Raw genomic sequence first — 24,188 nt, 5'->3', positions numbered from 1 at the left:
ATTTAGTATGTTCAAATTTGTAAATCTACACTTACAATGATAGATGCTCGCGATGCAAATGATCTCGAGCCGCTCGTATGATTATACTTCACACAACCTCTCGCTTTCATCACATTCTCTGACTTTACCTACAAATTAAAAAAAAAATAGGTATTAATATATAGGAGGATGTTACTTTAGTAAATATTTTTATAAATACCTTCCAATCATCAGTTTCCCACAAATTGTCAATCATCCATTCCCAATCATCCTTTGTACAAGGATATAGTATCTGACTTTTGAGGTCAGATACATTGTCTTCTTTAAGGGATTTGTAGTGTGTGTGTAATCTACTTTTCCATTCACTGTACAAAGTTTGGCACTTATGATCAATAATACATCTCACATCCACATCATTATTGTAGTCCCCAAAGTCAAAAGTTTGCTGCAATTGGAAATAATAAAATTCAATATATTTTATATATCATTGCGATTAACATAAATAACATGTTAAATATATAACACATATATTTCAAATTACCCCAACTCTTGTAACAATGGACTCTCTTAACCCAAAGGCAATTTCTAGCCATCCATCATTTCGAACTGGGGCATGAACTCGAATTTGTTGACCAAGAGCAGCTGCTAGCGGTGTGGCGTAATCCCCGTCTGTTGCTTTGGTCAAATGGTTAAGTGTAACGGGTATTCGATCACCACGTTCCTTTCTAATCTTCTTCACATTCTTTCCTCGGGTCAGTCCTCGTACACGTTTCTTGCCCAAAACTAGAATTGATGCTATTATGACCAAAATTTTATTCAATTTAGTCGACATAAAACATGAATGCACTAAATAAACATTGAGATAAGAAATTATCATTTCATTTAAGTGGTCATTTATTTCTCACCTCCACTGTTAGTCACAGTACATGGACTTGAAAGGTGGTTAGGTTGAGTGGCGGAGGTAGAGAGCTGATCGGGCCTAGTATGTAAGGCGGGAAGATGGATAGGTTGGGTCGAGACCTCAGGTGTGCTCTCTGAATGATTAACTTGTGCAGTTACAGGTCGTCTCGGAAGAGTAAGTGTATCTTCATCAACAGTACTTCTTTTTTCCCTAGGTGTTTGTGAAGCTATTAGGCGAGCTGCACACCTATTTGTTTTCCTACCGGGACCCATATGAATATCCTGACATAATATAAAAAAGAATTGTTAGTACATTTTCAATAATTTAAGGTTGCTTAATAAAAAATAAATTTGAAATAACTAAACATACCACAAGTAATATAACAAGTGAAAAAAATAGAGAAATTACTTTTTAAACACACATTTATTACCTCAATCACTTGAGAATCAAAAGGCTCGCCATTATCACTTGAAGAACTCAGTCCTTCATCATCATCAAGTGGTTGATAGTCCTCGTCATTATCAGTTTCACCCACCTTTCTCTTTCCCAACCTACAACTTTCACTATTGTCCTTTTCAATAGAACCAAACATTGAATTCTTGAGGGACTTTATCCCTAGAGCATCAAATCTGATTTTATTTTTCTGGATTTTTTTTCCCTATCCTTCTCATATTTCGTCATCTTCTGGACTAAGCCACCAGGCTTCAGAAATGATTTACCGTTTCTGGACATCTTTGTAACTGTACATATGGCATATAATTAAATGAAATGAAATAGAGAAACAATGCTATGAAATTTGAAAAACAATGCCATGCAATGTAAACCAAGCAATTTATTATTAAATTATAACACTTGTCCATATAATTAAAAATTAAACACTACATATCATAATCTATATCAGGATCTGCATCAACATCAGGTTGTCTATGCAGTTCATCATCTTCATCATCATTATACTCTATGATTGTGTCGTCCTCGTCATCATTGTGAACTAAATTCTCTGCCATTAGTTGATCATTGAAAATGATCTCAGGATCCATATCATCCCTGCTGTATTGAACATCATTATCTTGGATCACTACCCCAACACCATCAGTGGTTTCATCCTGTTGAAAAGCATCATTAGAGACATCATCCCGCTCTGGTATATCCCATACTCCCCGATGCTTAACACGTTCAACGACTCTCCAATTTTTGCCTTTGTTGGTATCATTGACGTAGAATACTTGTCTTACTTGACTAGGTAGAACAAATTGGTCATCTTTATACCAAAGTCTTGTAACATCAATACTTGTGACATGTTCATCAGAGTATATTCTATTCTTGTGACCGGTGTCATACCATTCACATTGGAACAAAACCATTGTACCCTCATGCAAGTATTTCAATTCCCATATTTTGCACAAGTAGCCGTAAAAATTAATTCGGTTCCCATTATGGTCCCCTTCTACGACCAACCCACTATTTTGGTAAGTACGACGATTTTCACGGTTTCTAGTATGGAATCGAATTCCATTGTAGATGCACCCAGAATAAATGTCAATTATCGATCCAGGACCATTTGCTAATGACCACAATTCGTCAGTTGCTTCAGGTGACCCTTTCGTTCGCAAATCATTCATCTACATAAAACACCATATAACAAGTGTACTAAGTTAATGTGAATTGAAAGTTTCAACAATTGTATTCAGTTATTTTCTTTAGTATATCTTACACGATTTTTGAACAATTTTGGAAATTCTTCTCGTTGTACCCGAGTTATGTCACGTCCTTGTAGATTATGTAAAATATTCTTCTGCTCCCTACCCAAGGAAATGTGATATACGTAATTAACTATGAGAGTTCGAAACAAAATGGAACGATTATGCATAACGCTATTAAACTTAAATACATACTCAATATATGGCTCCACCTCAAAGCTATTGTACAACACAAACCAGTGAGTCATTTCTCGTTGATTTTGCGAAGGGTCAAGAGCCCTTGTGATAGGTGAGAATAGACGAGCATTTTGGGTGAAGACCTCCATCCCGGAACCACGTTCACCACCATCGTCATTTCGTTCAGGTTTATCAATCCCTTTTAAGTACATTGAACAAAAAGTAAGACACTCTTTGACAATGTAAGCCTCAGCGATAGAACCTTCTGGACGTGCTCTATTACCGACATACCCTTTCAAAGTCCCGAGAAACCTTCAACAAAAATTGACAATGAAAATTATGCTTCTTGATGCAAGAAAATTACTTCTTAAACATTTGTCTTTTATGGGTGGATTTTTGCATAATAGTTTAGTTATAACAAATTAATAAACAGCCATATGTTCATAATGATTACCTTTCGATCGGATACATCCATCAATATTGCACCGGTCCAGCGAACATGGCCTCACGGGGCAAGTGAACAGCCAAATGGACCATCACATCAAAGAAAGCTGGAGGAAAAATTTTCTCCAACTTGCAAAGTATGAGCACAATTCGTTCTTCCATTTTTTCCAAATCAGTCTGCCTTAATGTTTTTGAGCACAGTTCTTGGAAGAAGTTGCCCAACTCAAATAGTGTTGTACAGATCTCCTTGTTCACAAAACCACGCATGCCAATTGGTAGAAGTCGTTGAAGCAGGACATGGCAATCATGGCTTTTCATGCCCGATAATCTTCCATTTTTAGAAGTCACACATCTTGAGATGTTTGCTGCATAGCCTTCTGGATAACTAATCGACTTCAAGAATTCACAAAAACCATCTATTTGTCGAGAATCCAATGTGTAGGCTGCCCGAGGCTTTACAACGGATCCGTTATCTTTCCTCTGTAGATGCAATTCTTGCCTTATGCCCATTTCTTGCAAATCATCACGTGCTTTGTACGTGTCCTTGTTTTTCCCATCTATGGCCAACATCGTCCCGTAAAAGTTTTCACAAATATTTTTCTCAATGTGCATGACATCAAGATTGGAGGTTTAATTTTTTCCAATACGGTAGCTCCCACATTATGCTTTTCTTTGTCCAATTCAATTCTTCAAACTCTCGTGGTCTTTTCTTGTTGGTAGGATCCTTTCCAAACTTGAGTTCCCGCAATTGATCCAATTGAGCCATTACTTTTTCCACCGGTAAATCCAAGGATTTCTTTCTAAGCTCAGTTAAACCATCAAACTTCTTGTCTTTCCTCCAAAGGTGGTTATCAGGCAAGTAAGCTCGATGACCCACCCACCCAATCTTACTGATCAACCCGCGTGACAATGGATTATCATTACAAGGAGGGCAAGACAAATAACCTTTAGTTCTCCATCCAGATAAGTCACCATATGTAGGGAAGTCATTTATGGTCCACATTACAGCTGCATGCATCCGGAAGGTCTGTTCAGTGGAGGCATCGTAAGTCATCACGCCATTCTCCCATAACTCCTTCAACTCATCAATCAATGGCCTTAGGTAGACATCAATATCAGTCCCTGGTTGATTACGTCCAGGAATAAGTAAGGACATCATGAAAAATGGGGCCTTCATACATCTCCAAGGTGGGAGGTTATAAGGCATGAGTATGACAGGCCACATGTTATAGGAAGTGCTCATGTTCCCAAAAGGGTTGAACCCATCGGTGGCTAGGCCCAACCTAACATTGCGAGTCTCCTGGGCAAACTTTGGATAATGCAAATCAAATTCCTTCCACTCTTTACAATCAGCCGGATGCCTCCCTACACCATCATCCACACACTTATCACTGTGCCATCTCATGTCTTTTGCCGTCTTCCTAGGCATGTACAATCTTCTCAACCTAGGTGTCAATGGGAAGTAACGCAATATCTTGTGAGGGATCTTCTTACCCTTGCTATCATTTACTTTGTACCTAGATGCTTGACATGTGGGACATTTTTCCAAGTGAGCATTCTCCTTCTAGAATAGTACACAATCATGCTTACATGCATCAATGAGCTCGTACCCCAAGCCCAAGTCACATAGCAACTTCTTGCACTCGTAAATTGACCCTGGCACCACGTGGCCTTCTGGTAGGAATCGCCTTTGTATCTCCAAAACCTTGTCAAAAGACTTATTGCTCCACCTATTTTCTACCTTCACATGTAGCATCTGAATAACGAATGATAACAAAGTATCCGAGTTTTTGCAACCTGGGTACAAGCAACATTGGGAAGCATCTAACAATTTATCAAAATGTCGTACATCCTCTCTTTCTAGAGTATCACCCTCCATAAAATTCCCCCTCTGATAGTCCTCTATCAGTTCATCATATTCATCTTCATCCTCATCATTCTCACCATTGCTTTCATCAAGGCTATTATGTTCTGAAAGTTCACCGTGTTCTAACCAAGTGGTGTATGATACTATCATCCCACTTATGAGCAAATGAGCCTTCACACTATCATACTCCTGCTTATAAAAGTTACAACAACTGATGCATGGGCACTTAATCTCCCTAGCCTCACCCAAATGAACCTTTGCAAATTCAATAAATGAGTTCACCCCATCTACATATGGCTGACTGAATCTATCAGAAATTAACATCCAACTCCTGTCCATGTCTGATCATAAGATAGTAGTTAATATCAATAGGACACAACCTTTTATTTTTTACTTTTTATTTTTTATTTTTTTATTCTTTAAACATGAAGACAAAGTAGTTAATATAAGTGTAGAGTGACACATCATCGTCAATAAAGGTGCATCTACCTATAGGCTTTTTTAATTTTGTATCAAGGTTGCAACCAACAAATCCTTTAAGGTTCTATTATATCTGCATATATTATGTATTAAGTTAAGTGTTTTTTACATTTATCAACAAAAAAACAAGAAAATATATATATTTTTAATGTCTGTTAAATGGTAAAAGGCAGTTGGCATGGCAATGTACCATTCCAATTCATTCCAATATCTTTCTTAAAGGACATTACCTAATGGGCTCCTACAAATTAAGGGCATAGGGAAGGACTAAGGGTGGCTACAGGCCTAACCTCTGTAATATTTGTGGGAAGGGACTACATTTTTCAATTCCAACCCATATTTTCGTACACGGGAACTCAAGCATTTACTACTACACCAATCAATACCCCCTCTTTGATGAAAGTTCTATGTTTATCTAAAAGGGATTTTCAGCTCTCCTAAAAAGCCCTAGCACAAATTACATCCAACCACTGCCTCTAAATTTTCTATTAATGAACCAATTGAAAAGTCGGGAACCAAAGTGACACAAACCTCAAACTATAGGGACCGTTAGTATAATTCGGCCAAGATAAAAAGATCAAAAAAAAAGGTGCACTTTTGTAGTACACCCCAAACACTCTCTTAGCTTAAAAAACCATCTAAAACCCAACTTAAAAAACTAAGCTATTTAAACTTTTTTTGAGCTAAAAAGGAAAATAAGCTAAAAACAAAATAAGTGGAACCAAACACCCTACCATTTTAGGTACAACTACTAACGCATGTGTTTTCAAAATTTAAACAAAATAGTTGCAAATAAGTGGAAACCAAATAGCCTTTTTATATACAATTACTAAAGCATGTGTTCTCAAATTTTAAATTAAGTTAGTTGCAAATTTTAACTACTAAAGCATGTGCTTTCAATTACTATATTGTATTTATGCTTTTATATTCACATTCAAACACGTAAAAAATCATAAGTTGGCGCTTAAGATTTATGGTATAATATCTTACTGCATCCTCTATTTCTAACATTACATTGTCTCCAGAGTGTTCTTATACTGGATGCAATAGACCATTTCCTTTGTGAGACAGAATTTCAACTCCTGAATAGGTGCTTCAGTGAGCAAGGCTACATGAAAGAGAATCCCAGTAAGCTTCAGCATAGAAGTGGGTTACTTAAGGTATGAAAAATAAGCCACCTCTATGCCCTGGGGGCAAGGATGAAATGTCAACACTCATAGTGGGGGCACTAACAGGCTTAGAATTGGTGACTTGTATTGGGTTTAAGATGGAACAAATTTTAAAGCCTCTCTTATTCATATGCACCAGTAGAAGTGTTCTTATTTTATTACCTTACATAAATAGTCACTGTGGGTTCTTATTAATATTTGAAGTAAGAGGCCCACTGAGAAGATGAATAAATTCCTGGTGAATGGGCACAACATCCTCTCATACAGAGGCAAATCCATGTTCTAACCTAAACGTTTGATGTGGATTCAGGTTAGGTGTTCATTAAAATTTCATATCCTTTTAGTTTTGCATTTCAAAATGATATTGTACTGGACAACCCGTAAAGGCCCCATCTTCTCCAACTCAAGCATGGAATTTGTTTGGAAAAAGCATCCTTCAGAGAACCCCAAAAACTAAATAATAGAAGAAGTGAAAATAGACAAACATAGATTCATTTAAGAAATTGAGAGAGAGAAGCAGGGGCATTGAGATACAAAGCAAAAGGGAACAAACCTGTATGGGAGACTGAAGCACCGATCTCGCACGGCAGCAGCAAACGGCACAAACCCTACGATCAAGAGTGAAATCGTGAGGGAGAGAGAACTATGAATTCTGAGATAAGGATGTGCAATAGTGAAATCGTGGAGATTGATTTGGGGAGATTTGATGAGGGAAAAAAAAAGAGGAGGGAATTTTAAGAGGGAAATGTCATCGCTGATCTTTACCTGCTCTACCCCAAAAAAATAAATGAAATAAAATATTCAAAACAATTTTTAGATTTGTTTTTTTAAAAAAAAATTAAAAATAATTTTAGAGCAATAAAAATCAAAATTATATATTTAAAATTTTAAAAAGTATTTATGACCTAAAAAATTAAAAAAAAAAAAATTTAGATTTGTTTTTTTTGAAAAAATTAAAAATAATTTGAAAGCAATAAAAATCAAAATTATATTTTTAAAATTTTAAAAAGTATTTATGACCTAAAAGATAAAAATATACAAAAATAATAAGTTTTTTTTTTCACCCAAATTTTTTTTTTAGTTTTTTAGGGAAAAAAAATTTGAAACTAGTTTCTGAAAATAAAAACAAACATATTGAAATTGATAATCTAACCATATTCTTTGAAAAAGTTTAAATTATCTCAAATTAGTCATATCAACTTAAGAGTGTGTTTGGACTCAATGGGTTCATTTTGTGATCTAATTCAATGATATTTTAATTTTACAATTCAGTAACTAAAATATTTAAAACTCTTTCAAAAATTAAAATCAAAAACACAAATCACTAAATCACATCATTCCACTAGTAAAACTTTTACAGACGAATAGTGTCATCGTCGCTAAATGGTTAACTCTTTGCCCACGCCAACTTGTCGTCGCCAAAAGTAAGTACACTAATAGCAACGCTCATTGTGTTGCTAAAACATAAGCCTCGTAGGTAAAAGTTTTGAAATTTTGGCGCCAACCAAAAAATTTGGCGCTAAAATAATGTTATGCCTTTTTAGCGACGGCAACAAATTGCGTCGGTAAAGGTATACTTTTACCAACGAAATTGATCACTGTGTCGCCAAAAATATACTTTTGGCGATGAAAAATTGACGTCGTCGCCAAAAGTAGTCGCCAAAAGTGCAATTTCTTGTAGTGAGGAACTAGTTTGCCTAAAGTGAAATCTAGCTCTAACTCCCAATCCAGGAACCCGATTCGAGTCCCGTCTTCTCCCACAAGTCTCTTGTGCCTAGGTGGTCGTGTGTGCCAAGTTTCGTGCTAAACCGACGCCGTTTGGTGATTTTGGGGCGTCAACACCTCGAGTTCAAGTTTCTTAAGGAACTAGTTTGCCTAGAGTGATATCCGACTCTAACTCCCAAACCAGGAACCCGATTCGAGCCCCTTCTTCTCCTACAAGTCTTTGGTGCCTAGGCAGTAGTGTGTGCCAAGTTTCGTGCTAAACCGACGTCGTTTGGTGATTTTGGGGCGTCAACACCTCGAATTCAAGTTTCTTAAGGAACTAGTTTGCTTAAAGTGAAATCCGACTCTAACTCCCAATTCGAAAACCCGATTCGAGTCCCGTCCTCTCCCACAAGTCTCTCGTGCCTAGGCGGTCGTGTGTGCCATGTTTCGTGCTAAACCGACACCGTTTGGTAATTTTGGGGCGTCAACACCTCGAATTCAAGTTTCTTAAGGAATTAGTTTGCCCAGAGTAATATCCGACTCTAACTCCCAAACCAGGAATCCGATTCGAGCCCCGTCTTCTCCCACAAGTCTCTCGTGCCTAGACGGTCATGTTTGCCAAGTTTCGTGTTAAACCGACGTCGTTTGGTGATTTTGGGGCATCAACACCTCGAATTTAAGTTTCTTAAGGAACTAGTTTGCCTAGAGTGATATCCGACTCTAACTCCCGACCAAACCGGGAACCCGATTCGAGCCCCGTTTTCTCCCACAAGTCTCTCGTGCCTAGGCAGTCGTGTGTGCCAAGTTTCGTGCTAAATTCGGCTCTAACTCCCAATTCGAGAACCCGATTTGAGTCCTGTATTCTCCCACAAGTCTCTTAGCTTAGAATGTAAAGAATGCAAAGATACATTTTATACCTGATCTTCTGGTGGTGGTGTATATGGATTCTCGTCTTCTGCAGATTCCCTAAATGCTCGGTGGCCACTCGATGCATCAGGAACCTATGATAGTCAATGCATAATTTGTTAATCATATTCGAATTTTATACATAATGTTGTGTGAAAATTTAACTATCAAACAATTTAATTTATATCGAACCTGTCTGTTGGGATCCATACTTACCTCCTGTGACACAAAGGCCATTATCTCAGCTCTCGTCTGTTGTAAATGTGTAGAGAACTCTGCTCGCAGCTCCTCCCTCAACTCATCCCTTAGCTCCGCACGAACCTGCTGGGTGATCTGAACAATAATCGATGACTGGGGTGTTGACTGTGATGGCCCAGCACCATCTTTATACACCGCTTTCCGAGGCACAGTTCTCCCGTATGTGCGACAATATCCATTTCTGTCATGACCTATCAACTCATAGAAAATGGCATTCTTAGCCTCCAAAGTCCGACAATCCTCAGGAAGCATAAAGAGTTGACGATTAAACTCATCCTGTATTGAATAAGACATATATGCCAAATTAAGATGGTTGACACACAAAAAATAAAAAATAAACTTTAAATACAATTAAAGGTGTTTGGAAACTACCAAGGTCTGGATAACCTCTGGGTCATCTGCTCTACGTGTCATAAGCCAAACATTCATCTTATCAGCAGACTCCCTTTTATTGGTCATCTACATTTTTTTAGAAATATGAAAATTAGAATCCAAATAATTTGCAAATGTACAATGTTTATTTATATACAAAAATAAAACAATAACATATAAACCTCATGCCGTATCTGAGCGAAAGTAGTACACCCTGTGGTATGAGCTATGCCGTGAGCTCGCCGATTTTTAGCATTCCTAGTTGCAATTTTCTATAACAGGTTCAACAAATGTAAGTATATAAATATGATTTGTATGTTTACATATCATACATATAACTTATTTGTATACTTCAGCATCAAAAGTACGCCAATACTCCACAAGTTCTTCCCACTGGCTTGGCACAATGTGCAAAGGAACATCATCCTTCAGATTAGGATCAGAACTTCTAGGCTTGAAATACTTAGCCTTAATCTTATTCTTGTGATCCTTCCATATGCTGTTGCAGTTTTTCATGCAGATTAGCTTTTACTTCTCTGGACATATATTTAAATTGTCCTATAAAACACAATTTCAAAGTTTAAATAATAATAACACAATTTTGGAATTTAAATTTTTGGACAAAAATATACTTTTACCTTCACATCCTTCCAGATAGCATCAAGAATATCATCAGGCACAGTGTTCCAGTCAAGAAAAGTAAGAGGAACAATGTTATCACTCCGCACAATAATGCCAAGTTGAGTAGTTAACTTAGACACGTTATCCCCTATTGGACAGTAATTTTCATAAAATTGTATGTCCAACTTTGTACCAGTACCCCACTCCCTAATGCCCTTGGCACATCCTCTACCATGCCTACTCGAGGTTGATGAAGAACTAACATGACCTGCGAGATACAATAAGAATAAACAATATGCAATGATAATAAACAAATCCAAATTTAAATAATGTCAATACAAATCGAATTCTTATAACTGAGGAGGGCTGTGAAGAAGTCGAAGTTTGAAATATACAAATGAGAATAAACAAGTTATATGTAATGAGAACAAATAAATATATACTTAAATAATTTTCATACAAATCAAAGCAAATTTATATACCTGTGGATGGCTCATAAGCCGATGACTCTAGTTTGGATGATAGCTGCTGTGGTGCCATTGATGGTGGACGCATCGATGGTAGGCGTGGAGGCTGAGTAGATGATAACTGTTGTGGTGCCACTGATGGTGGTCGATGCGGTGGCACTAATGGCCCCTCTGATGGTGCTCGCTATGATGCCTTCTCTAATGGTGGTGCCACTGATGGTGGACGCACCAAGGGTAGGCGTGGAGGCTGAGTAGATGATAGCTGTTGTGGTGCCACTGATGGTGGTCGATGCGGTGGCACTAATGGTGCTCGCTGTGATGCCTCCTCTAATGGTGGTGCCACTAATAGTGGTCACTGCGGTGGCTGGTCAGATAGTGGTGGCACTAATGGCCCCTCTGATGGTGGTCGATGTGATGCCTCCTCTGTTGGTGGTGCCGGTGATGTCCTCTTACGCACCACATCGAACATCATGCGTAGGGGATGATCAGGCTTCCTCTTCCTTGCCATAATAATCTGCAAGTGTCGTGGCATTAATTGACATTAGAAATGTAGAGAATGGTTTTGAATCAACTATAATATGACATTAATTGAACTAATACAATTACAAAGACAAAGTAAATTAAGAAACTGAACATTAACTACAACCTTTGCCTGAATTCAATTATTGATGTTTATTAAATATCAGTCTATTTCCACATCAAGTGTTTCTCCTCCTGCGGCTTCCCTCACCCAACCAACTTTTTCATCACGGAGTATTATGTTTTCTTCTAATTGTTGGCTCATAGATGGCTCGATTTCTAGATCAGTCGAATTCATATCAAATAAACCTCTTTGAGACATCTTCACCACTACTTGCTACTCTGGTTCTAACGGGTCTGCAACATACCAAACTTGCTCTTCTTGGGATGCCAAGATGAAAGGTTCATTGGTAATTCGATCATCTTCGTACAACAAATGATTGAAGTTGACCAACGTGAAATTGAAGACATCTTGTAACTTCCCATGAATGTTGTCAATCTAATTACACTTAAACAACACATGCTTTTTCTCAATGGAATATCGAATCTCAACAATATCTATCAATTGTCCATAATAGTACACAGACCCCACACGAGGATTCTTGTCTTTCCGACTAGCATAACTTGTGGTATCTGCCTTCAAAACTATACCACAATTTTGTGTGGCTCGATGGTCATCCATGGCCTTTACTCGATACCGAAACCCATTCATTATATACCCGTTGAACCTCCTTGCCAGGTTATGAGGACCATTTGCCAATACAATAATCTCTTCAAAAAATGCGACATCATTAGTCGTTCGCAAAGTTTGAACCTATTTAAAAAAATATATTATAAAATTTAAAATGTAGTTCGACTTAGGTAAATAGAATCTGTAGATTTAAATACATACATGTTCCTTGAACCAAATGTGAAAAGTTTCAAAATGTTCATGCCGAAGCTGATGATCGTCAACACGAGGCATTTTGACCTTAAGTTCTTCAAGGTGTTTGCTGTGTAGATTGAGATTTTATCAAAAAAAAAAAAAAAAATTGGTTCAAAATTCAATGAAACTTAATAAAATATTGAGTGAGTGACATAACTTACTTTATGAATGGTTGAACCGCGCTTGTATTAAATAAGACATACTGATGAGTTTGTACCCAAGAAGTATTATCAAGATAAAAACTTGTGCTTTCACCAACAACACGACCCAGATTATCATCACCACTGTAGTTCCTCACGGGTCGATTAGATTTGGTTTCCACATCATTGAGATATTGTGCACAAAAATTCATGCATTTCCATAAGATATCCTTTAGCAATTGAACCTGCTGGATGAGCTCTATTACGCATATATTGCTTCAAAGTAAGAAGATACCTCTCAATTGGATACATCCATTGAAACTGAATCGCTCCACCCAGTAATGCTTCGTCAGCTAGATGTATAGGAAAATGTTCCATTTTATCAAAAAAAGTATGAAGAAATATTTTCTCTAGATGACAAAGTGTTACGGTGATACGATCTTGAATATATTCCAAATCCGTCGCACGATTCACTTTGGAACACAATTGTCTATAGAAATTGCTCAATTCAACCAAAGGTTCAATTACATTCTTCGGTAACAATCTTCAAATAGCCAATGGAATTAGTTGTTGTATCAGAATATGACTATCGTGGCTCTTAATACCCCCAATACTTCTATCATGTAAGCGCACGTGACGCAATATATTGGATGAATACCCGTCGGGAACTCTAACTTCCTTCAATACTTTCAAGAACAAATCTTTCTCATTCTTGGTCATCGTGAATTGTGCCAGTGGTAAATAAGCTTTATTCGACCCTCTTAACTGCAAATGTAGGGGTTTTCTAATATTCATTTCTTGTAAATCACGCCGAGCATTAACACCATCCTTCGATTTTTCTGCAACCCCTAATATTGTCCACAACACATTGTCACAAACATTCTTCTCTATATGCATCACATCAAGGTTGTGTCTTATTAGATTGTGCTCCCAATATGGCAGTTCATAGAAGATACTCTTTTTCTTCCAACTATAGGTGCGATGTTCAGCTTTCTCCTCTCTACTTGTCTCCTATGCCTCTCCTTAAGGTCATCCCTCTTGTATTGGGTTAAAATACCCTCAGATTCTAATTGTAGCAGCATCTCAGTTCCAGACAACAATTTTGGTTTGAATCTGACTTCCCGACTACCATTAAATGATACTTTATCCTTGTGGAATTTATGGCCACTAGGTAAAAATTTGCGATGACCCAAGTATGATTGTTTCCTACTATGCTTCAACCAACACGATGTAGTTTCCCTATTACAACAAGGACATGCATATTCGCCTTTAGCGCTCCATCCTGACAAGTTTGCATATGCAGGAAAATCACTTATCATCCATAGTAAAGCTGCATGCATTTGAAACATTTGATTTGTTGATGCATCAAATGTGGAGACACCGTCATTCCATAGTTCTTTCAACTCCTCAATCAACGGATGCATATACACATCAATCTTGTCACCAGGTTTTTTCGGGCCGTCAATAAGCACAGATAAAATTAGAAATGGTTGCGTCATACACATCCATAGCGGCAAGTTATATGGAATGAGTACAACAGGCCAAGTGCTATGAACTATGTTCATCGTCTTGAATGGGTTAAAACCATCAGATGCTAAGCCTAGCCTTACACTTCGGCAATCATTACTAAAGTCAATATTCTGACTGTCAAAATCTTTCCATGCAAGGGAGTCTGCAGGATGCCTAAAGACACCGTTATCAGTTCGTTCCTCTGCATGCCATCTCATTAACTTAGTCGTCTTGGATGACATAAACAACGTTTACAACCTTGGCTTTAACGGGAAATACCTCATTTGATTTGCAGCTATTCGTTTGTCACCGTTGTTAAGACCATTTGAACCACCATTACCATTTGATTTCCATCTTGAACTGTTGCATATGACACATTTATCAAGATTGGCGTCCTTGTTTCAAAACAACATGCAACTGTTGGGACATGTATCCCACGTCTCATACGTGAAGCCCAAATCTGTTGTGACCTTTTGAGCTATATAATATGAGTCTGGGAGTTTCACACCCAACGGGGAACGCCTCATTCAATAACTCAAGCAACATGTCAACAGACTTGTCTGTCCACTAATTAAGCACCTTCAGATGTAGAAGTCGAACAATGAATGACAAAGATGTGAACTTCTGATAACCCGGATATAATTCACTTTGTGCATCTTGAAGAAGTTTGAAATACTTTGTAGTCTTTACATTTGGACCGAGCTGGGGTTTAGATGCATGGGGATTAGGCCCCTGTGGTTCATTACCCTCAACACTTGTACCGGCATGTGGATTTCTCATAGCCCCTTGTATCATTCCAACGATATCATCTCCAATGTCTAAATTAGCCAATGTTTCATTCTCTCGATTACCATGCAGAGATACGTAAGATTCCCCATGATTAATCCAATGTTTGTACTTTTTTTAAAAACCATTCAAAATTAGATGCTCCCGTACACCTTCTCGTCTAAGATTGTATCGATTCTCACATTTCCTACACGAACAACTAATCATCGAACCTTCAACCCTATTGGTGTAGGCAAACACAAGGAATTGATCAATTCCATTAATATATTCCCTTGACATCCTATTTGGCAAATGAATCCAACTCTTATCCATCATCTGTACTTCCCTCAGATGCACACTTCACTTCTTTTGTAATCTTCTCAATAATATATATAAATATATTTAAATGCCAGTCATTTTCCACGTGCATATGTGTTTCCCACCATTAATTTGCTTCAGGCAAACTTCCTGGGAGATATACATCTCACATGCAAAACAAAAATGCCCTAGGAAAAAATATAATTACAACAAATGTGAGGGTCATAATGATGTAGGATTATGAGGGAGGCAAATAGAGAAAGAATGGCAAAATTAGTCATATTTACAACAAATATGCCCTAGACAAAAATATAATTACAACAAATTACTCATTAGCTGACAAAAGTTTTAAACAACAAATATGCCCAAAAGTGTTATTTTGGGCTCAAAGAGAGAGAGAGAGAGAGAGACAGAGAGAGGCCATGTTGGTGGACAGCAGAAGTAGCTAAAGCCCAAGGACGGATGAACTTTCTAAAATACAGTCTACACTCATGTAAACTCCATCAACTTGCTTACTTGTGGCCCCCCACCTCACATACATAGCCCACAACTCATACATGATACAACACATACACACTAGTTAATCCTACTCCACACCCATACCCACACCCATAGCCCCTTCCCCAATATTTACTCCCTCTCTCTCTCTCTCTCTCTCTCTCTCTAACTATGAATCTTCCTAGTTCCTTACCATCTCTTAGGTTGACCCACCACACCCACATCTCCACATCTTCATTTACCAACACTACATACAACTTGTAATAACAAACAACAAAATAATGATAAAATAAACAATTGACCAAATTAATTTAGTTAATAGACTAATTGTAAAGCTAACGTGAGCAAATTAGATCATCCTTCTAGATGAATTATATATGAAAGTAGTTCAATAGATATATATAGACCATGGCATGAATGAGACAACAATTAATAATAGCTTTCAGTAGAAGCAAAATCAAAAATTAATAATAGTTTGGTAATAAAGCTTTAAACCCTGCCCAACTCTTATTGCCAATTGTAAAATTCACGCAATTGAGGAAAGACTCAATCGCCTGGAAAAACAACAAAGGCATTTACTAAGTACCCATAATATTCTATTTCCTATGTCACAGTCAAATTTCCCTTCTTATTTGAAATATATTTTACACCAGTTTTCTCCAGCATAGACTTTCAACTCCAACTTTAGTATGAAGCAAATAAGAAGTGCAGTGAACATGACACATCACTAAACACTCGAGTGTTGGCTAGGTCCCTATCAAGTAGCTAAGCTATAAGGGTCAAGTGATTCAACACAATTTCATTTATTATGTAAATGCTTAGAAGTTGACAAGATAGTAGCTGTGAAATTCATAGAATTTGACAAAATTGTAGCCGCTCCCCAAATGTACCAAATAAGTTAATAAAATGGTATCTTTTCAGAATAAGATAGCACAAATATTCTTGCTTGGGAGCTGATCAAAATTTGTTAGAAAAGCTCTATAATTAGAGGAAGACTGCAACCAATCTTCCTTTGAACTATAAATTTTCAAAGATCCTATGACTACTTTCCTTTCATTAGCTTTAGATAAATTCAACAGAATTTATGCTCTCTAACAATCTTCCAGAAATTATGCTCTCTAATAATCTTCCTATATCCTTAATACTTCCATTCTTCCATTCACATTTAGAATAAATCACTAGCTACAATATAATCTAGTTGACTAAGCTTCTCTAGAGGCTATAGAAAGTGAATAAAATAAAAATTTGATACCGAAGTGAATAAAATAACAGCAAACTTAAATTAAAAAATTAGAAATAAAAATCAACCTAATCTCAGCAGGTCAATATGAAAAATTCAAACTAATTCGCATATATTGACAGTTCGATACCTGTCAGGCAATCAAAATGAATTTTGAATAAATGTTGAACAATGTAGCAAATAATCTTAGCACTAAATAAATCACTGAAACAAGCATGAATAATATGTATATATATATATATATATATCAGTGTGTGTGTGTGTCTCTGTGTATGTGTGTGTGTGTGAGAGAGAGAGAGAGCATATTGACTGAGCTCGCGCGAGAGAGAGAGTTCGTAATACACCGTCACTGCACCACCGCTAGCCGTCGTCACTCGTTGACAGAGAGATCGTCGGTGAACAATCGAAATCTCTGTGATTGGGAACTCGAAATCTCTGTGATCGTTGGTGAACACGAACTCGAAATCGTCTCTGAGATTGGGAAGTCGAAGTCTCTGTGATTGTGAGTGAGAATGGTGTTAGGGATTTGTGGATGAAATTTTTAGGGTTTTGATCGAGCACCTATTTGGGCGAATGGAGGGAGTTGAATATTTCAGTACGTTTTGCGATGGTATAGATAAACGATCACAACTGATAAAATCCAATTATTAAAACGACGCTGTTTTAATAAGAGTTTTTTTTGCGACAGTCAATTGCCGTCACAAATGCCCACTGTTTGCGACGGTAAATTTCACCCGTCTCAAAAGAATTTATTTTTGCGACGACACACAATGCGTCACGAATACTTCCGTGTTTAAGGCACTTTTTCTTGGGTGCTTATTAGCAGCGGGGTGATTACCGTCGCAGAAGACATTTATTTGAGACGGCTTCGAATGCCGTCGCAAAAGACCACTTTTTGCGATGGTATACACGCCGTCGCAAAAAATTCCGTGTTTTAAAGTCACTTTTCTTGTAGTGTATGTATTTTCCACCAAAATCGAAACGTATGACTTGGTCTAGTCCATTTCCCAACCACTCATGACGTTCTATTTTAGCCCTGGTTTGACATTTGTTATGGGTTAAATAATCACATATGGATAAAAAAAAAATTATAAAATCATAAAATGTCAAAATACTTGAGTTGGGATGCAAAATTATCAAACTAATACATATACAAACAAAAAGTTAAAAAAGCACCATTTCCAAGTGGAGGATAATTTTGTCATTTCACTTTGGGAACATCATTTCTAATGCAAAAAAGTCAAAAAACTCAAACAAGAAAACCAAATAAACAAAAAAATCACAAGCTAAAAAAACCAAAAAATTAACTAAAAAAATCTTTGCCAAACAAACCACTTGACCAAGGGATGGGATGGCAATGGGGCGACTTTGTCTTTCAGTTCCCGTATATGAAGGAGACAATGGCTATTTTAGAAATTAAGGCCTCGTTTGGGGACTGACTATTTTAGCCAAAAAGCCAACTAAAACTAGTCACATCACCTCTCTACTTTTCTGCACATCTTTTCGTAAAAAGCCAAAAAGTTACTAAAATAGCATGTTCCCAAACGAGGCCTAAGTTAAAAATTAATTTTTTTATTTTTTTTAAAAATATATAAAAGAATAAAAAAATTGATGTGATCTAAAAAACATTAAAAAGTCAAAAATTTGACTTTTAACCATACAATGGGAATATGTTAATTTTGTAATTTTAAAAATAAAAAATAAAAATAAAAATTAAAGATAATATAATATGTTATAAATAATGAGAGTAAAAATATATAAGATGATAAATAAATTAGTAAAAATAAATATTAATTGTAATATTTAAACGTTTTATTCATTATATTAAAGAGTAGGGTAGATAGAATGGAACAAGAAAGTAAGGCCAAGTTTGGCATGTGTTCAAAAAGTTAAAAAGTCAAAAAGTCACTCAAAAAAGTTAAAAAATTATCATTATTCACCAAAAGTCAGAAAGTACGGCTGCACAACTCCCAATCTTAATTTTTCCCTACACACTAATTTATATAATTTTTTAATACATATTTTTTCGTAAAAAGTCAAAAAGTTAACCCAAATAACCATATTTTTTTCCTCAACTTTTTAGGCCAAGTTTGGCAAGTTGTCAAAAAGCCAAAAAATCAAAAAGTTACTCAAAAAGTTAAGAAGTTATCACTATTCACCAAAAGTCAAAAATTACGGCTGCACAACTCTCAATCCTAATTTTTCCCTACACACTAATTTATACAATTTTTTAATACACATTTTTTCATAAAAAGTCAAAAAGTTAACCCAAACATTCATATTTTTTTCCTCAATTTTTTAGTCTAAAAAGATAAAAAGTGCACTTATTTAGGACACCCCAAACAACCCCTAAAACTTATCCCTGTCCAACTTTATTGGAACAAAGTAGAGGATGTAGGTAGGGCTACAAATAAAACGAGCCGTTCATGAATAGGTTCGAGTTCGGCTCGATAAAGGCTCATTTGAACTCGGTTCGTTAAATTTTTATTATGGTTGAACTCGTTAAAAACTTAATAAACAAGTACAAATAAGACTGTAAACGAGTCGAGGTTTGCTAAACTTGAGCTCGAACTCGGCTCTTTTGCTTATTGAATTTGTTTATGAGTAATATTAGAGATACAAAATCTTCTACCAAACGAATGACCAAATGTCTCACATGGACCAAATGTCTCACATGGGCATGTGAGACATTTGGTCATTCATTTGGTAGAAAATTTGGGGCCTATAGCATTTTCCTTTGTTTATTGAGTTCGAGTTTGGCTCAATAAGTAACTGGGTTCAAATTCGGTTCGGCTCGTTAATATTAATAAAATTCAAGTTCAACTCAGCTTGATATGACTTTTTAAAATATTATTTATATATATTTATATATTATTTAATATATAAATAATATATTTATTATATAATTTAAATAAAGATAAACGAGCCTAATATTCGAGTTCGAGGTCGACTCGTTTGTTAAACGAGTCGAGTCGAATCGAGCTAAGCTTTTAACGAGCCGGGCCGAGAATATTTGTGAACAGTTCGATTCATTTGCAGTCCTAAGTGCAAATATAATAAAGCTCAGTTCGTTTAACATTTACTTAAATAATATAAAGATATGTATAAAAAATAAGATAAATATGTTATTTACATATTTAAATACTGTAAATGTGGTAGATATTATTATTTTAGTAAGATAGTGACTTTTTTTATAATATGTTTATATATATATATATATATTGTATATATCATTATATAATCAAAAAATTTAGTTGTAACTTTAGTCTCATACACAAGTATAAATTTATAATTTGTTTGGCTTGTTAAGTTTCATAAAAAGGCTCGAGCTCGATCGAGTTAAACCTAAGTCAATTAGGTTCGAGTTCAGTTTCTTAAATTTTTATTTATTGTGCTTGAGTTCAAACATATTAAAATTCGGTCCAGCTCAACTCGTTTACAATCCTCAATGTAGGGGTAGGCAAAAGAAAAGTTTCCATACCTGACACTATTGGATTTCTATAAAATTAAAAGTCATTTTGTTCGTATAATAATAACACAAAATAAGGGTTATTAAAAGTCAAAAATTATTATTAAAAAATAAAATAATTAAAAAGTAAAAAGTTATTATTAAAAAATTAATTATTCTTTCAAAATAACTAGTTGCAAGCTACTTTTTTGTAAGCAACAAAGTCCTCTTTGTCTCCACCAATCTCTGAATCATGATCGCTTATATTATAGGAATAGGGAAACACTATGGTGGGAAAATAAAAATAGAAATTGACTAAAAATTGATTTTAAAAAATAAACAAAAAAAGTGAATGTGAAATTTGGTGATAAGTAGTGGAGACGGGGATATACTTGCCACTGCTGGAGACCTAGAGGGATATCGGGATTAGATTTCTTGACGACGATGGCCAATCCGACGCCGATCCTGGAGGGTGCGTAGGTCTTCTCATCCACCCATCCTTTAAACACTCTTCCAAATCCTCCCTCTCCCAACACGGTGTCTGGTCTGAAATTCCTGGTCGCTCTCTTCAACTCCGAATACGTAAACACTTTCAAATTCGGAGTTACATTTACTGCTTTTCTACTCCCACCCACTTTCACTTCCACTTTCTCTTTCTCTTTCTCCTCCGACCACCACCTCCGCCGCCGCCGCCGCAGTATTGTTGTTGTCGTCGTCGTCTATTAGTAGTGACAAAAATAAATGAGTTTTGATCATCTGAGAAAAATAAATGATGATAATAAAGAAATGATTGATGAAGTGATTTGGGTTTATGGGAAATTATTCAAAAACATCTAAAAAAAGTCACCAAAGAAACACAAAGAGATCAGCTATATATATATACATATACCTGGGGTGGATGGTTTGGTGGCGCTTGGGCTGCTATGATTACCTACTGGAGATCCCCAACAGTTTCCCATCTCTCTCTCTAGAAAGAAAGAAAGAAGTTTTCTTTGATAAAGCTGATGATATGGTTTTCTCCAAGAGAGAAGGAGAGAGGAAACAGAGGAGCTCAAGAAAATTAAGGCTAGGTTTGGATTGTGAGAAAGAAAGAGGTGTGAAAATAAAAAATATAATTATACAAGTTTATTTTTTAGATTTATTTTTTAGATTCAATAATGTGTAAGCGATATAATTGGTTAATTATTAAAGAAAATATAAGAGATAATATTGCATTTAACATCCTAATTGATTATCATATCATTGGACTGAGTATAATTTTTAATCTTAAATAACAATACTCTAACTATTGTGTGTTTTTTTATTTTTATTTTTATTTTTTATTACTATATTCAAATAATATGTGCCACAGTAAAACATAAAAAAATCTGAAAATTGTCAAGAACACAATAATTTTTTTATTCAATTAATCAAATAAAAATAAATAAATAGCATCTTGTTCAATTAGTCAAATCAAAAAATAGGTAATGTCTAGTTCAATTAATTAAACATCAAGTAGTATTATCTTGGGAAGCTTTAGTTCTTGGGAATTGTTAGATGATCATTCAGAGATGCCATGGAAGTTCAACAACAAAAGTGTTTTTCAATCTCCATAGAATTATCATGGGATTATCATTAATATAATAGGTATACATAAAAGTAAATATGATGCCATAAAGAATAACTCACACCAATTGTTCTTTGTATGTGAATAAAATGGATAGTTGTGATGAGAAATTTGTTTATGGGTTTATGAATGAGTTTTTCAAAGTGGTGTAATTTGGAATTTTTGATTTGTTTATTATTTAGATGTACTTTGAAGGGTAATTTGTGAAAAAACATAGAGTGTATTACGAATAAATTATAACATTAAATAATTTAATAATGTGTACTGAAATTAAGCGTACTTAATATTTTTTAAGTGCAAATAAAATCTCCCCTTGTTTGGTAAGCGTTAAAGTTAGCTCGCTCTCTCTTTATTTTTTTACTTTCTAAAAAAAAAAAAAAAAAAAAAAAAAACTAGATTAAGAAAAGGTCAATTCTGAGCTTATTTTAAATTTTTTGTTTTGGGAAAAATAAATTAATTACCAAAAGGCTAACATTACCAAAATACAATAGCAAATAACAAAGATTTTAAAAAATTTAATCTACAAAAATGGCCGTGGCCGACCACATTAAATTATGTAAGTGTATAAAATAAATATATTTGTACTCTTTTATTTATATATGCTACTACATAATATATTTGATAGTGAACATACATTTTGATTTGTCATGACTGGACTTACTAGTTTAATTCATAGCATAGGTTCAATAAACATTATGATATTGGGCCATTCCTGAGTTCCATTTTGAGCTAGCCCACTGCAAGGCTTAGGACCTTGGGTACAGAGTAGGCCCATTATGAGTTTTGAAAGTGGTCTGAATTTGTGATTGGTCGGCCCATGTAAGGCAGGCTTCTTCAGCTGGACCTTCAAGGTCCAGAGAGCTTTGGATGCTTATGCAATCTATAAAGACCCCATCATTGGACATTATTTTTTAGGTTGGCCGTACATGTATTTACATGGCACCAAAAAAATAAAAATAAGTTGAAAAAGTTCATAAGTTAGGCACACAATCACGTGTTGTTCCGGATTCTTGCATCTCATCCTACATATAATTTATTCACCGGTCAGTTATAGTTAAAACTTTAAACGAATAGCGCTATTCATGAACGGTTCGAACTCGACTCGTTTAAATTTGATTTATTTATTAAATAAATGAGCTCAAGTTTGATTTTTAGACTCATTTATTAATTAAGCTGAGCTCAAATAGTTTCAAGCTAAGCTTGATAAGGTTAATGAACAAAAAGAAAATAAATTAATATTTACTTTTAATAATATATCAAATAAATTTTTAGTAATATATCTATTTTATTTTTATTTTTTTTGTGTATTTGGTGTTTGTGTAAATTTATATATTTGACTAATGAAATTTATTATTAATATAAGTATTATTCTATATTTTGCTCATATTTTCTATTTTTTTTTATTTTATCTTAATAAGTAAATTAATTTAAGTTTTTTTTTTTTCAAGCTCAAGCCGAACTCGAGTTTATTAAACATTTGATGAGCCGAACTCAAACTCGATTATTTAAGCTCGACTTGAACTCGGCTTGAGCTCGAATACTCAAAAGCTCAACTCAACTCATTTACAGCTTATAGCATGTATAATTTATTTCATATCATAAGTTTAATGTGTATCATCTTATATCTTTAAGTATTATATATAATCTATTTTAATTAAAAAGTCAAAAAGTTACTATAAATTGTCACATCACCCTCTCTACTTTTCTGCATATCTTTTCGTAAAAAGTCAAAAGTTACTAAAATAGCCTATTACCAAACGAGGCCTCAATCTGAAAAATCAAATAGAATTATAGTTTATTAAGAGTATGAGAAAATTAACATTACATAAACAACAATTCGAGCTGAAACCCCGCTTCTCAATAAGTAAAACTTTTCTTTTAGAGCCAAACAACATGCTATGCACCATATTGGCAAAGAAACTCTCTTGTAGAATGGAATCTTTCGTCCCTATTTTCTCTGCACAATATGTTAAAATAATTAACTTTTAACGTGAAATCAACAAATACTGGGTTGGAGAGAGTGTTTGGAACTACGACAAAGACAATACAAGCAGCGTAAACAGTGTATGGTATTTTGTGTTTACCACGGATGCCCAAATCGAGCTGTACTTGTAGGTGTAGGTGAAAAATACATCAAAAAATATATTTCAAAGAACACAAAACTCTTTTACA

The 24,188-nt window shown here is 35.3% G+C and overlaps 1 protein-coding gene and 1 pseudogene across 1 annotated transcript; both read right to left on the bottom strand.

Annotated features, from left to right (window-relative positions):
* Positions 1 to 21,369, bottom strand: part of LOC145789137 (putative serine/threonine-protein kinase PIX13) — an 81,148-nt pseudogene extending 59,779 nt beyond the window's left edge.
* On the bottom strand, positions 891 to 11,556 carry LOC145792576 (uncharacterized). Its single transcript, XM_082873352.1, has 8 exons — positions 11,064 to 11,556; positions 10,599 to 10,849; positions 10,312 to 10,518; positions 9,523 to 10,232; positions 9,342 to 9,425; positions 7,271 to 7,325; positions 1,311 to 1,620; positions 891 to 1,161 (listed from the first exon to the last, which is right to left on the bottom strand). Exons 4-7 carry the CDS (start codon positions 9,880 to 9,882, stop codon positions 1,496 to 1,498), a joined length of 624 nt encoding a protein of 207 aa, XP_082729478.1. The 5' UTR covers positions 9,883 to 10,232; positions 10,312 to 10,518; positions 10,599 to 10,849; positions 11,064 to 11,556; the 3' UTR covers positions 891 to 1,161; positions 1,311 to 1,495.
* Positions 21,370 to 24,188: the final 2,819 nt, after the last annotated feature.

Source organism: Camellia sinensis, chromosome 6, assembly GCF_055761805.1.
Source record: "Camellia sinensis isolate YWXY chromosome 6, ASM5576180v1, whole genome shotgun sequence".
NCBI lineage: Eukaryota > Viridiplantae > Streptophyta > Magnoliopsida > Ericales > Theaceae > Camellia > Camellia sinensis.
Note: the sequence above shows the minus strand (reverse complement) of the source record. Positions and strands in the feature narration are given on the sequence as shown.